The sequence below is a fragment of the Nerophis lumbriciformis genome, linkage group LG16 (assembly GCF_033978685.3).
Source record: "Nerophis lumbriciformis linkage group LG16, RoL_Nlum_v2.1, whole genome shotgun sequence".
NCBI classification, from domain to species: Eukaryota; Metazoa; Chordata; class Actinopteri; order Syngnathiformes; family Syngnathidae; genus Nerophis; species Nerophis lumbriciformis.
In genome coordinates this window covers 8,257,279-8,271,894 of record NC_084563.2, presented here as the reverse complement: position 1 = coordinate 8,271,894, position 14,616 = coordinate 8,257,279, and the positions used below count along the sequence as shown (strand labels likewise).

At 38.4% G+C, this 14,616-nt stretch overlaps 2 protein-coding genes across 4 annotated transcripts in view; one reads left to right on the top strand and one right to left on the bottom strand.

Moving 5' to 3' along the window:
• The window catches only part of aga (aspartylglucosaminidase), a 67,809-nt gene extending 60,173 nt beyond the window's left edge, over nucleotides 1-7,636 (top strand). The window contains exons 7-9 of one of the 2 annotated variants that reach the window (XM_061976592.1): nucleotides 1,886-1,993; nucleotides 2,220-2,353; nucleotides 7,421-7,636. In XM_061976592.1, coding sequence (XP_061832576.1) covers nucleotides 1,886-1,993; nucleotides 2,220-2,353; nucleotides 7,421-7,515 — 337 coding nt within the window. In that variant the 3' untranslated portion in view covers nucleotides 7,516-7,636. Of the gene's footprint in view, nucleotides 1-1,885; nucleotides 1,994-2,219; nucleotides 2,354-7,414 lie in introns of both variants that reach the window. The other variant, XM_061976591.1, reaches the window with a different exon arrangement.
• An 88-nt stretch (nucleotides 7,637-7,724) lies between these two features.
• neil3 (nei-like DNA glycosylase 3) overlaps nucleotides 7,725-14,616 on the bottom strand; it is a 32,936-nt gene continuing 26,044 nt past the window's right edge. For both annotated transcript variants that reach the window (XM_061976584.1, XM_061976585.1), the window contains exons 7-10: nucleotides 9,015-9,178; nucleotides 8,309-8,699; nucleotides 7,973-8,117; nucleotides 7,725-7,898 (exon numbers count right to left, since the gene is read on the bottom strand). In XM_061976584.1, coding sequence (XP_061832568.1) covers nucleotides 7,725-7,898; nucleotides 7,973-8,117; nucleotides 8,309-8,699; nucleotides 9,015-9,178 — 874 coding nt within the window. The remainder of the gene's footprint in view (nucleotides 7,899-7,972; nucleotides 8,118-8,308; nucleotides 8,700-9,014; nucleotides 9,179-14,616) is intronic.

Below are 14,616 nucleotides of genomic sequence, written 5' to 3'. Positions count from 1 at the left end.
TGCCGATATTGTCCAACTCTTTAATTACCGATACTGATATATACAGTCGTGGAATTAACACATTATTATGCCTAATTTGGACAACCAGGTATGGTGAAGATAAGGAAATTTAAAAAAAAAAAAAAAAAAAAAAAGATAAATAAATTAAAAACATTTTCTTGAATAAAAAAGAAAGTAAAACAATATAAAAACAGTTACATAGAAACTAGTAATTAATGAAAATGAGTAAAATTAACTGTTAAAGGTTGGTACTATTAGTGGACCAGCAGCACGCACAATCATGTGTGCTTACGGACTGTATCCCTTGCAGACTGTATTGATATATATTGATATATAATGTAGGAACCACAATATTAATAACAGAAAGAAACAACCCTTTTGTGTGAATGGGGGAGGAAGGTTTTTTTGGGTTGGTGCACTAATTGTAAGTGTGTCTTGTGTTTTTTATGTTGATTTAATTAAAAAAAAACAAAAAAACAACAACAACAAAAAAAACGATACCGATAATAGACAGCGCACAATAAAGTTTACTTCCATCAGCTAGAAGAGTCTGGTCGCAGGCAGATCTGGGAAGAGAACCTGCAGATGATAAACGTGCACAACTTGGAAACCTTCTGGCCAGGATCTTCAGCTCTCACTGGATCGGTTCGCAGCCGAGTGTGAAGCGACTGGGATGAGAATCAGCACCTCCAAGTCTGAGTCCATGGTTCTCGCCCGGAAAAGGGTGGAGTGCCATCTCCGGGTTGGGGAGTAGACCCTGCCCCAAGTGGAGGAGTTCAAGTACCTCGGAGTCTTGTTCACAAGTGAGGGAAGAGTGGATCGTGAGATCGACAGGCGGATCGGTGTGGCATCTTCAGTAATGCGGACGCTGTATCGATTCGTTGTTGTGAAGAAGGAGCTGAGCCGGAAGGCAAAGCTCTCAATTTACCGGTCGATCTACGTTCCCATCCTCACCTATGGTCATGAGCTTTGGGTTATGACCGAAAGGACAAGATCACGGGTACAAGCGGCCGAAATGAGTTTCCTCCGCCGGGTGGCGGGGCTCTCCCTTAGAGATAGGGTGAGAAGCTCTGCCATCCGGGGGGAGCTCAAAGTAAAGCCGCTGCTCCTCCACATCGAGAGGAGCCAGATGAGGTGGTTCGGGCATCTGGTCAGGATGCCACCCGAACGCCTCCCTCGGGAGGTGTTTAGGGCACGTCCAACCGGTAGGAGGCCACGGGGAAGACCCAGGACACGTTGGGAAGACTATGTCTCCCGGCTGGCCTGGGAACGCCTCGGGATCCCCCGGGAGGAGCTGGACGAAGTGGCTGGGGAGAGGAAAGTCTGGGCTTCCCTGCTTAGGCTGCTGCCCCCGCGACCCGACCTCGGAGAAGCGGAAGAAGATGGATGGATGGATGGATACCGATAATTTCCGATATTACATTTTAACGCATTTATCGGCCGATAATATCGGCAGGCCGATAAATGCATCTCTAGTGTTGTACGTGCATACAAATGTTTTAAATGACATTTTTCTCTAAGATTATATTTCTCCTCTTTTTTTGAGAAGAATTGTTGTACATTCCTGGGTAGCAGGTTATAGTTTGCTTTGTGTATCATTTTAGCTGTTTGCAAATTCACTATGTCGTGGAATTTCAGTATGTTTGATTCAATAAATAAAAGGTTTGTATATTCTCTATATCCAACATTATGTATTACTAGAACTGATCTTTTTTTGTATTTGTAATCGTAATCCAATCGTGAGATACCCAAATATTCCCAACTCTTAACTGGTGGATTTGGATTTTTGTGTCACCCTTTACTTGGTGTACGATGAGTTTATTATTCCATCAGAGCACACTTTAACAGGATTCTTGAGTCTGTGTTTGTGTTGTTTCTGTCCTAGTCGCGTTGGAGACTCTCCCATAGTTGGATCGGGAGCCTATGCCGACAGCGAGGCCGGCGCTGCTGCCGCGACCGGTGATGGAGACGTCATGATGCGCTTTCTACCGAGGTACGAGCCGAGGACTTTCTTTTTCTTATAACAAAGCCTCCATCACCTCTGTTTTGCCCTCACTTGGCTTTTCCCATGACGCACGAAACATGTTTGCCACATTTCGCAATATTTAGCTCCACAATCAGCATAGATTGTATCTTGAAGACTCCGGGCTCTGTTTAAGCAGCCTTGACAAGCGCTCGTTAGCCGGCCTCGCACGTGTCAAATGCAACCCTGCCAACAGTTACTTGGCGGTGGAGCTGATGAGAGCCGGGACGGATCCCTCGGCAGCCTGCAAGATGGCTATTACCAGGATTAAGAGGCATTACTCCGAGTTCTTCGGGGCGATCATCTGTGCGAACACGACAGGCCATTATGGTGAGTTTTTGCATTAGAATATGGAGACTGTGCAGGCGGCGCCACAACCATCATTTCTACCTACCTGATGGAAAATATCCAGCAGACTATATTTGTCTGTTTGTGCTCAAGTATGACACAAACATGTATATTTTCACACAAATATAAAAGACATACTCAGTTGTAATACACGTCTCCATCAAACAAACAGAAAAAAGTCTGGAGCTAAAGTCATAGAAAAGTTTAAGTGCAAAAATGTATGACTAAACTGGTGAAGCTGTAATTTTATTTGCACTTCAATTTTATTGACAGTTTATTTAAGAAACATACGCATTTTATTTTACCACAACATACGTATATGTCAATGTGATTTTTGTAGTATTTGTTTTTCTAATCAGCCTGACCTAAGCCTAAGTTGTGTGCGTTAAATACATAATAATTTGTAGTTAATGGAATCATGTCATTTGACAAGGTTGTAAACTGTAAGGAGGTTAGATAAAAAATATTGAATACGATTAAAATCAAGGGTAACACTTTAGATAAAAATATTAAATACGATTAAAATCAAGGGTAACACTTTAGGTAAAAATATTAAATACGATTAAAATCAAGGGTAACACTTTAGGTAAAAATATTAAATACGATTAAAATCAAGGGTAACACTTTAGGTAAAAATATTAAATACGATTAAAATCAAAGGTAACACTAGATAAAAATATTAAATACGATTAAAATCAAGGGTAACACTTTAGATAAAAATATTAAATACGATTAAAATCAAGGGTAACACTTTAGGTAAAAATATTAAATACGATTAAAATCAAAGGTAACACTTTAGATAAAAATATTAAATACGATTAAAATCAAGGGTAACACTTTAGATACAAATATTAAATACGATTAAAATCAAGGGTAACACTTTAGTACGGGGATCATATTCACCATTAATTAGTTGCTTATTAACATGCAAATTAGTAGCATATTGGCTCTTAATTACCGTATTTTTCGGAGTATAAGTCGCACTGGAGTATAAGTCGCACCTGCCGAAAATGCATAATAAAGAAGGAAAAAAACATATATGGAGCTCGGCCAAACTATGAAAAAAACTGCGACTTATAGTCCGAAAAATACGGTAGTCATTATTAAGTACTTATTAATGCCTTATTCTGCATGGCCTTAACATACCTGCCAACTTTTGAAATCAGAAAAACCTAGTAGCCAGGGTCCAGGGGCTGCAGGCCCCGGTAGGTCCAGGACAAAGTCCTGGTGGGGGGTTCAGGCTTCGCCCCCCGACGCAAAATGATTGATTGCATTCAGACAGGTTAAAATGTTGCTAAAACCATCACTTCTCTATCAGTCACAGTGACTTTTCAAAACAAAAATATTACAGCAAAAATCATATGGGTTGATTGACATGTTTATTCTGTAAGCTAACTTCAATAGTTTGAAATGATTTTGACAGTTAATGCCAGTTATCCTGTCAACCTTTCACAAGACTTCAATTTGTTCATTGAAAGTATAAACAGTATAAACACTTTTTACAGTAAACAAATGGTAAAACAGTACTAAACAATTCCATTAAAAAAAAAATTGGTGTCATTATTAACTTTCTGTCCAAGCTTGTATAATCTACTGCCTTGTTCAATTGTATAAAATATTCTGTGCCTAAAATTCACATTTCTATCACAATTATCATACTGTAAACATGGTAAGCTAACTTCATTAAAATTAATAGTCCTGTCAATAGCATGGAATTACAATTCAAATGTAGTTTTTTTGTAAGCCTTTCAAAAGAATTCAAAATATGAAAATTAATTTAAGCCATCAGACACTTGAAAAGTGGCACATCACATCTCTAATGTAATCATTTGAACTTTTCAACAGAAATAGCACTGCAAAAATATTAAGGACATACTTCTGTATTTTGGTAGTTATGCTGTCAACATTTAACAAGATTTCTTCAACTTGGACTTGAAAGCAATAATAGTATAAACACTTTTAACAGTATAACAGTACTAAACAATTCCAATAGATAACATTGGTGTCATTACCTTTTTGTGGCTAAAATCCAAATTTAGCAACGGCATTAGACTTGTGTTTTTTTGTCCCAACGTGGTCTTTTACATCGCTAATTCCTCCGTGTCCGATCGAAAAATCTTGTCTGCACAAGGTGCAATTCGCGTAGTTTTCACCCTTTTTGGAACGGATAATTATTCCCGGATAGGCTTTTGAATATTCTTCACGGAATGACTGCAGTTTTCTTTTCGGTTTAAGACTCGTTTGCGATTTTTCTCCGGCTGATTCCATGATCGTTCGCTCGTTTGGAAACAATGGCAACTGGTGCCTCGTGCTTGGCAGCGGTGCTATAAATAGCCTCGCGCATGGCATTCGGAATGGCTCGATAGGAAGTTACGGGAAGCAGTGTCGATTGTGATTGTTGTTACACGATTTCGTGAATAAAACTTAAAAAAAAAAAAAATGTTTTTAATTAATGAAAAAACGTATTTTTTATCACTGCAACCGTAACCCGGAATAGGTTGATGAAAACCGTACTAATTACGGGAAAACCGGAGTAGTTGGCAGGTATGCCTTAATATACAACAACTCTAACCCTAACCCTATAACCCTAACCAAATAACTCTAAATTAAGTTCATATGTTCCCCGAGTGTCCAAATAACTCTTATTTAAGTCTTTGTTACTTAGAATATGTTCCCCATACTAAAGTGTTACCAAATCAAGAGTTAGATTCTAGGGCTGTGAATCTTTGGGCACCACACAATTCGATTCTTCGGGGTAACGATTCTCAATTCAAAATCAATACTTTTTTAATAACGTCGTGTGCCAGTTGTGTGATTAACTACATTACTCCATAAAATAAATAAAACAGCTTCGATGCATTTATATATTACCTAAAATAAATGTGGTTTTAATAAAATTCTACCCAAACATTTCATAAATTCAAATACAAATAAGGCAACAAGAGAAGTATCCAACACTTCTCTTTTCTAAAGTAAATCTGTACAGCAGATATAAGTTTAAACAACATGATTTGCCTGAGTGGTTGGACAGGACAGATTAAAAAAACTATATATATATATATATATATATATATATATATATATATATATATTAGGGGTGTAACGGTGCGTGTATTTGTATTGAACCGTTTCGGTACGGGCTTCCGGAGGTGTACCGAACGAGTTTCCACACGGACATATTAAGTAGCGTAACGCACGTTGTGTAAACAATGCACACCGAGGCACAACACACGGCATGCTAGCAGCTAACGGGCTAGGATAGACTGACCATACGTCCTCTTTTCACCGGACATCTCCTCTTTTGCGGAGCTGTCAGGGCGGAGTTTCTTAAATGCCTCAAATGTCCGGCATTTTGAGTTAGGGTTGCGTGTATTTTCAATGTACGTTCAGGGTTAAGAAGGGGTTAAAAACAAAACAAATTGTGCGCATACAGCAGCATTGGTGAGGGAGGGGCAGAGACAGAGAGAGAGAGAGAGAGTTATGATAAACGCGCATGCGTCGCCAGGCTCTGCTTTTTATCCATAGATTTATTACATTTAATGTTTTATTATCTATAGCAGGGGTGTCAAAAGTGTGCCCCGGAGGCCAAAACAAGCTAATGTTTTAAAGGTCCACGGCACATTCTAAAAATACTATTAAAATAAACAAAAACATAACAAAAGTGAAATAAAAAAGCTTAAAGGTGAAATGTAATTTAGAAAAAGTTGCAATGTTGACTAATAAAACAAAGCTGTTTTTTTTTTCTTTTAAACTGTCATTGCTCAAAACATAATATTGAATCAAAATCAATGTTATTATGAATTATTGACCTATCCAAGGTTCCCATTACTTCACATCAAATATTCCACTAAGAAAAATATTTCTGGTGGAAGATTTTGCAAATTTGGTAAATAACCCAAAAATGTATATTTTGTTGTTTTCTGACTGTACCGAAAATGAACCGACCCGTGACCTCTAAACCGAGGTACAAACCGAACCGACATTTTTGTGTACCGTTACACCCCTAATATATATATATATATATATATATATATATTTTTTTTTTTTATTTATTGATTTTTGATTTTTTTGGGTCCCATTCAAATATTACCACTGAATTAGTAATCTAATGGGGATGTTGATTTTCGAATGAATTGTGATTCTTTCTTAAAATATAAAATAATATATGTATATATATATATATATATATATATATATATATATATATATATATATATATTATTTTTATTTATTTATTGATTTTTGATTTTTTTGGGTCCCATTCAAATATTACCACTGAATTAGTAATCTAATGGGGATGTTGATTTTCGAATGAATTGTGATTCTTTCTTAAAATATAAAATAATATATATATATATATATATATATATATATATATATATTTATTTATTTATTTATTTTTTATTTTTTATTTATTGATTTTTGATTTTTTTGGGTCCCATTCAAATATTACCACTGAATTAGTAATCTAATGGGGATGTTGATTTTCGAATGAATCGTGATTCTTTCTTAAAATAATATATATATATATATCCATCCATCCATTTTCTACCGCTTATTCCCTTCGGGGTCGCGGGGGGTGCTGGAGCCTATCTCAGCTACAATCGGGTATATATATATGTATATATATATATATATATATATATTTTTATTGATTTTTGATTTTTTTTTAAATTGTTACAAGAAAGAATCATGATTCATTCGAAAATCAACATCCCCATTAGATTACTAATTCAGTGGTAACATTTGAATGGGACCCGGGCCTGTCTGTAGTGGAAAAGTTAGGTTAAGAAGCCAGGCTATATAGAATAAACTAAGTTTTCTTATATTAGTTGCACATACATAAGATGTTTAAGTGTGAAAGTGCAGAAGTCTTTAGTGCAATACGATAACTAACAACAAAGTCATCAGCATGAGCAGAAACATCCACTATGAGTTTGGAATGAAGTGTCAGTAATAAAAGTCTGTCTACAGTGTTGCCAATCATCAACCTTAATTTGATTTCTCCTCTTTTCTCTTTAAAAAAAAAAAAAAAAAAAAAAGGTGCAGCGTGCAACAAGGTCCCTGGCCTCACCCAGTTTCACTACATGGTGTCAAACGCAGAGTCCAATGTGCCACTCCTGAAGTCTGTGGACTGCTTTTAATTATTATTATTTTTTGACACTTTGTAACTCTGATCCTCGTTGCTGCAGTTTGACAAATGATTGTGCTTTTGGTAATTGCTATAAATCCTTTAATAAAAGTGTAAAAACATATGTCAATCATAATAACAGTCGTTTTAGAGGGTTGTTTGTATTCATTCAGAAAATGTGCTTTGGGAGTATCCGTGATACTTAATGTTTTTAAACTGTATTTAGCAGATAGCTACACCCGGTCCGTTAACTGCCCACTGGAAATAATCGCACTGTTTACTTTTTGGCAAGCTGCAGGTGTAGAAGTTGCGGCCGTTGTTGGGTCCGAGCTTGAGGACGGTCCTCATCAAGCATCGTTTGCTGTGGTGACAGAAAGGAAAGTGCAAGTCTGCCCACTGCAGCACATGCAAAGAATCACTAAGTTTTATTCCGGGGAAAGTGTGCGGGATAAGGAGAGTTCCATTCTCACCTCAAAGAATTTACACTGCGCCTCTCTGGGCAGCGAGCAGACGTAAAAATGTCGTCCCTTATTGTCCCCGTCCTTGTGGACCACTCGGAGAAGAGCTGGGCGGCCGTGGGATGCACAACAAGGCGGGGCTGTGGGACCCGGCGCACTGTCAGAGGAGATAAAAGTGTCTTATGTCTGAAATAAAACTTGACTAAGTACCCTCAGACAAGTCGGGAGTATTTGCATGATTCATCCCCTGCAACTTTTCAAATAACGCTGCTGCACACGGGCACTTTGTTTTAATCACGGGAGGCTGCAAAGAATTTGTCTTATTATTGTGAAGAGCGATTTACTCACCCCGACTTGTTACCGGGAGAAGGGCCGTGATCAATTTTCATTTTCTTCGACGGCTGACTGTACGAGGCCAGCGTTTCCCCACCGGGCGGTAGGGCGCGCTGCCTCTGCCTGCCACCAGAGGCGTAATTGGGTCCCGGCGTCCCTTGGCAGGCGCCGGATTTAAACGGGCCGTCTCGCTCGGGCGGCGAAGAATTCAAATTACCGCAGAGCGGGGAGTCCGCGGGCCTCAGCTGCTCGCTCAAGTCTGAGAAAATCAGCGTGGAAGTCCCAAATGCGGCGCGCCAGTTGAGTTTGCGCTCCTCCTGAGGCTTCTTGAAGGCAGCGCAGGGGTACCTCACCAGACTGGTGGAGGGCGGCGGCCATCCATCAGTGACGGTGGCCTCTTGTTGAACTGAAAACAATTGTTACATGCACACTTATCAAATAAAAAACACTCGCCAACATTTTAATGCACTCCTGCAAGTCCTCCGGTCCCATAACTCCTCCCTTTAGGGCAATTTTGGTGCGGCTCAGCGCAAATAATAAATGTAACTATGGTAGATGTGTGAAAATAAAATGCAGTGCGTTGCCTCCCAGAAGTGCAGTCCGAGTGGCAAAATTAATGCTCGCGTCACGATAAAAGAGATAATTACTCATTGTGTGGAATATTTCAAAGGCATGGCACACAAGGGAGCAAGTGGAAGTGGAACAACCAGGCTGAGCTCACCCTGAGCTCTCGGAGTGAGGCAGGCGTCGCAGGTTCTGGCGCTGGGCCGGTTGATGAGGGTGCACAGGTGACAGGCCCAGTCTTCCTCCTCCTTCCTTGCTACGTTTTCATCGGCTCCCCTGCTGCTGACCCAGCCGATCAGACTGTTCCTGACAGGAAGTTTGCTGCAAAGAAAAAGAAGGTAGACAAAGAAATTACCGTATTTTGCGGAGTATAAGTCGCACCTGCCAAAAATGCATAATAAAGAAGGAAAAAAACATACAGTCAAGAAAATAAGTATTGAACACCCTGCTATTTTGCAAGTTCTCCCACTTAGAAATCATGGAGGGGTCTGAAATTTTCACAGTAGGTGCATGTCCACTGTATGAGAGATAACCTAAAAAGAAAAATCCAGAAATCACAATTTATGATTTTTTTAACAATTTATTCGTGTGATACAGCTGAAAATAAGTATTTGAACACCTGTCTATCACCTAGAATTCTGAACCTCAAAGACCTGTTAGTCCGCCTTTAAAAGTCCTCCTCCACTCAACTGTATTATCCTGAATCAGATGCACCTGTGTGAGGTCGTTAGCTGCATAAATACACCTGTCCACCCCATACAATCAGTAAGACCCAAACATTCAGCATGGCTAAGACCAAAGAGCTGTCCAAAGACACCAGAGACAAAATTGTACAACTCCACTAAGGATGGAAAGGGCTACGGAGAAATTGCCAAGCAGCTTGGTGAAAAAAGGTCCAGTGTTGGAGCAATCATTAGAAAATGGAAGAAGCTAAACATGACGGTCAATCTCAATGGGAGTGGAGCCCCATGCAAGATATCATCTCGTGGGGTCTCAATGATGCGAATAAAGGTGAGGAATCAGCCCAGGACTACACGGCAGGACTTGTTCAATGACCTGAAAAGAGCTGGGACCACTGTTTCCATGGTCACTGTTGGTAATACACTAAGACGTCATGCTTTGAAATCATGCATGGCACGGAAGGTTCCCTTGCTTGAACCAGTACATGTTAAGGCCCCTTTTTAAGTTTGCCAATGACCATTTGGATGATCCAGAGGAGTCATGGGAGAAAGTTTTGTGGACAGATGAGACCAAAATGGACCTTTTTGGTCATAATTCCACTATGCGTGTTTGGAGGAAGAAGAATGATGCGTACCATCCCAAGAACACCATACCTACTGTGAAGCATGGGGGTGGTAGCATCATGCTTTGGGGGTGTTTTTCTGCTCATGGGACAGGACAACTGTACTGTATTAAGGAGAGGATGACTGCAGCCATGTATTGTGAGATTTTGGCCAAAAACCTCCTTCCCTCAGTCAGATCATTGAAGATGAGTCGTGGCTGGATCTTCCAACATGACAATGACCCAAAGCACACAGCCAGGAAAACCAAGAAGTGGCTTCGTAAGAACCATATCAAGGTTCTGGAGTGGCCTAGCCAGTCCCCAGACCTAAATCCAATTGAAAATCTTTGGAGGGAGCTGAAAGTCTGTGTTACTCAGCGACAGCCCAGAAACCTGACTGATCTAGAGAAGATCTGTGAGGAGGAGTGGGCCAAAATCCCTCCTGCAGTCTGTGCAAACCTGGTGAAGAACTACAGGAAACGTTTGACCTCTGTAATTGCAAACAAAGGCTACTCTACCAAATATTAATGTTGGTGTTCAAATACTTATTTTCAGCTGTATCACACAAATAAATTGTTAAAAAATCATAGATTGTGATTTCCGGATTTTTCTTTTTAGGTTATGTCTCATACAGTGGACATGCACCTACCATGAAAATTTCAGACCCCTTCATGATTTCTAAGTGGGAGAACTTGCAAAATAGCAGGGTGTTCAAATACTTATTTTCTTGACTGTAACTAAGCTACAAGTTACTCTCCATTAAATGTAGCTAAGCAACAAGTTACTCTCCTTTAAATGTAAATACGCTCCACGTTACTCTCCATTAAATTTTAATAAGCTACAAATTATTCTCCATTAATTGTAGCTAAGCTACAAGTTACTCTCCATTAAATGTAACTAAGCTACAAGTTACTCTCCATTAAATGTAACTAAGCTCCAAGTTACTCTCCATTAAATGTAACTAAGCTACAAGTTACTCTCCTTTAAATGTAACTAAGCTACAAGTTACTCTCCTTTAAATGTAAATAAGCAACAAGTCCTTATGAACTCTTGTCAGACATTCTCAATCTTTGTCTCTGTGGGGGGAGGAAGGACCGCTAGCTTGCACAGACAGAGCCTTGATAGTCGCTGGTGAGAAGCACTGCCATTATCAGTTTATGTAAAATTCTTCAATGCAACCACGTCATTTCACCATTGAAATATAATATCCTAAAAAGACAACAATTAAGAGGAAAATTGATGATTGCAAAACCAAAAGTCTCCGTTTGTGGATTATAATTACCGTATTTTTCGGACTATAAATCGCAGTTTTTTTCATAGTTTGGCCGGGGTGTGCGACTTATACTCAGGAGCGACTTATGTGTGAAATTATTAACACATTACCATAAAATATCAAATAATATTATAATATATATATATATATATATATATAATATTTTTTTAAATTAATTAATTTTATTTTATTTTATTAATTTTTTTTTAAAGTACCTTATCTTCACCATACCTGGTTGTCCAAATTCGGCATAATAATGTGTTAATTCCACGACTGTATATATCGGTTGATATCGGTATCGGTAATTAAAGAGTTGGACAATATCGGAATATCGGATATCGGCAAAAAGCCATTATCGGACATCCCTAATCTGGCACTTGTCAGAATTTTTGTGTTAAATTTACATTTTTTTTTTTTTTTTTTTTTTTACAACATTATATCGTTCATGGAAAAACAGTACAAGTTATTTTTTTTATTTTGCCAACTTAGCTGCCAGTTTTTCTACCGTAAAAACAAATGTTCCGTCTTTCCGTTTACAGTAATACACCGTTAAAAACAAGATTTTACAGTCAAAATATGGTAGCTCAGTCAACAGAATTTTAACGCAAAAAACAGTACCGTATTTTTCGGACTATAAGTCGCAGTTTTTTTTCATAGTTTGGCCGGGGGTGTGACTTATACTCAGGAGCGACTTATGTGTGAAATTATTAACACATTAGCGTAAAATATCAAATCATATTATTTATCTCATTCACGTAAGAGACTAGACGTATAAGATTTCATGGGATTTAGCGATTAGGAGTGACAGATTGTTTGGTAAACGTATAGCATGTTCTATATGTTATAGTTATTTGAATGACTCTTACCATAATATGTTACGTTAACATACCAGTTGGTTATTTATGCCTCATATAACGTACACTTATTCAGCCTGTTGTTCACTATTCTTTATTTATTTCAAATTGCCTTTCAAATGTCTATTCTTGGTGTTGGCTTTTATCAAATACATTTCCCCAGAAAATGCAACTTATACTCCGAAAAATACGGTATATGATTTCCTTTTCGGTGCCATTTTTGTTCAGCCCTTCTCAATTTTTATAAGTTACCGCCAATGTTGAAATGATCAACTTTCATAGGTACGGAAGTAGTAGCAGGTAGCATCTTTTTTCTCACAATGCAGTAATGCCATGACCCGCACCGCCAAATTTTTATTGGTTGATGTGTGTGTGTGTGTGTGTGTGTGTGTGTGTGTGTGACGATTGCTGATATACGCCTAGTCTCTTACGTGAATGAGATAAATGATATTATTTGATTTTTTTTTTTTTTCCTTTAGTTTATTTGGAACATGAACACACTTACATCATAATACATCACACAATTTCACATCATTTCATTTTACATCATGCCCGAAAAGGAGTAGGAAGAAGCAAAGCTTATTTAATCCTACCCCTTTCCCACTTCAAAGCGTTTACAAATATATAGAATAATTTACTGACCTTTTTATATAATAAAATAACATCTATGAATTAGTATACAACAGTTTTGTAATATGTAATTGATTAATTAATTCAGTCATTATTAACATACTGAGATGAAGAATATCTTATTTTCAATAAGGTTGAAAGTATTTCTCATAATTCTTCTTTTTTGTACTCTGTAAGCACTATTATTTTGAACAACCTCTTAAACTGGATCATATCAGTACAATTTTTAACTTCTTTACTTAATCCATTCCATAATTTAATTCCACATACTGATATGCTAAAAGTTCTAAGTGTTGTACGTGCATATAAATGTTTTAAATTATTTTTTTCCTCTAAGGTTATATTTCTCCTCTTTAGTTGAGAAGAATTGTTGTACATTCTTTGGTAGCAGGTTATAGTTTGCTTTGTACATAATTTTTACCAAATCACCGAACTTTAATATTTTTGACTCAATAAATAAAGGGTTTGTGTGTTCTCTATATCCAACATTATGTATTATTCTAACTGACCTTTTTTGTAACACGGTTAGCGAATGTAGCGCACATTTGTACCGTATTTTCCGCACCATAAGCCGCCCTGGGTTATAAGCCGCGCCTTCAATGAACGGCATATTTCAAAACTTTGTCCACCTATAAGCCGCCCCGTGTTATAAGCCGCATCTAACTGCGCTAAAGGAATGTCAAAAAAACAGTCAGGTCAGTCAAACTTTAATAATATATTAAAAACCAGCGTGATGTGGGCGTGCATGGAGTCGTATATCAACATGGACGGAGCTGCGTGAAAAAAGCCACCCGGCCACTTCGCGTAAACTTCCCTTAACCACTCGCTCATCTTTTCTTCATCCATCCATCCCTTCGAGTTAGCTTTTATGATGACGCCGGCTGGAAAGGTCTCTTTTGGCAAGGTCTTCCTTTTGAATATCACCATGGGTGGAAGTTTCTGGCCATTAGCATGGCAAGCTAGAACCACAGTGAAGGATGACTTCTCATTCCCTGTGGTGCGAATATTCACCGTACGTGCTCCCGTTGTATCCACAGTGCGGTTCACAGGAACATCAAAAGTCAGTGGAACCTCGTCCATGTTGATAATGTTCTCTGGCCGGATCTTTTTTTCAGCTATCTTGTTTTTACAATATGCACGGAAAGTAGCCAGCTTTTTTTGAAAGTCTTTAGGCAGTTGCTGTGAAATAGTAGTCCGTGTGCGGATGGAGAGATTGCGTCTTTTCATGAACCGGAAACCTGTCGCTTAATAGGAGCCATTTTGTGGTCTTTACAGATGTAAACACACAAAGGAAATGAAACGTAATATCTGCGCGCTTCTTCTTCTTCTACGGGGGCGGGTGGTTGCTTACAGTAGAAGAAGAAGCGCTTCCTCTTCTATGGGGGCGGGTGCTTACCTTGGCGGTTGCTTGCCGTAGAAGAAGAAGCACTTCCTCTTCTACGGGGAAAAAAGATGGCGGCTGTTTACCGTAGTTGCGAGACCTAAACTTTATGAAAATGAATCTTAATATTAATCCATATATAAAGCGCACCGGGTTATAAGCCGCACTGTCAGCTTTTGAGTAAATTTGTGGTTTTTAGGTGCGGCTAATAGTGCGGAAAATACGGTAGTTATTTCCCCATATTTCTGCACAATAACTCAGATATGGTAACACTAGCGAGCAGTAGAGAATATGTCGTGATTTTTGGCCCAGGACATATTTTGCTTTATTCATTATTGA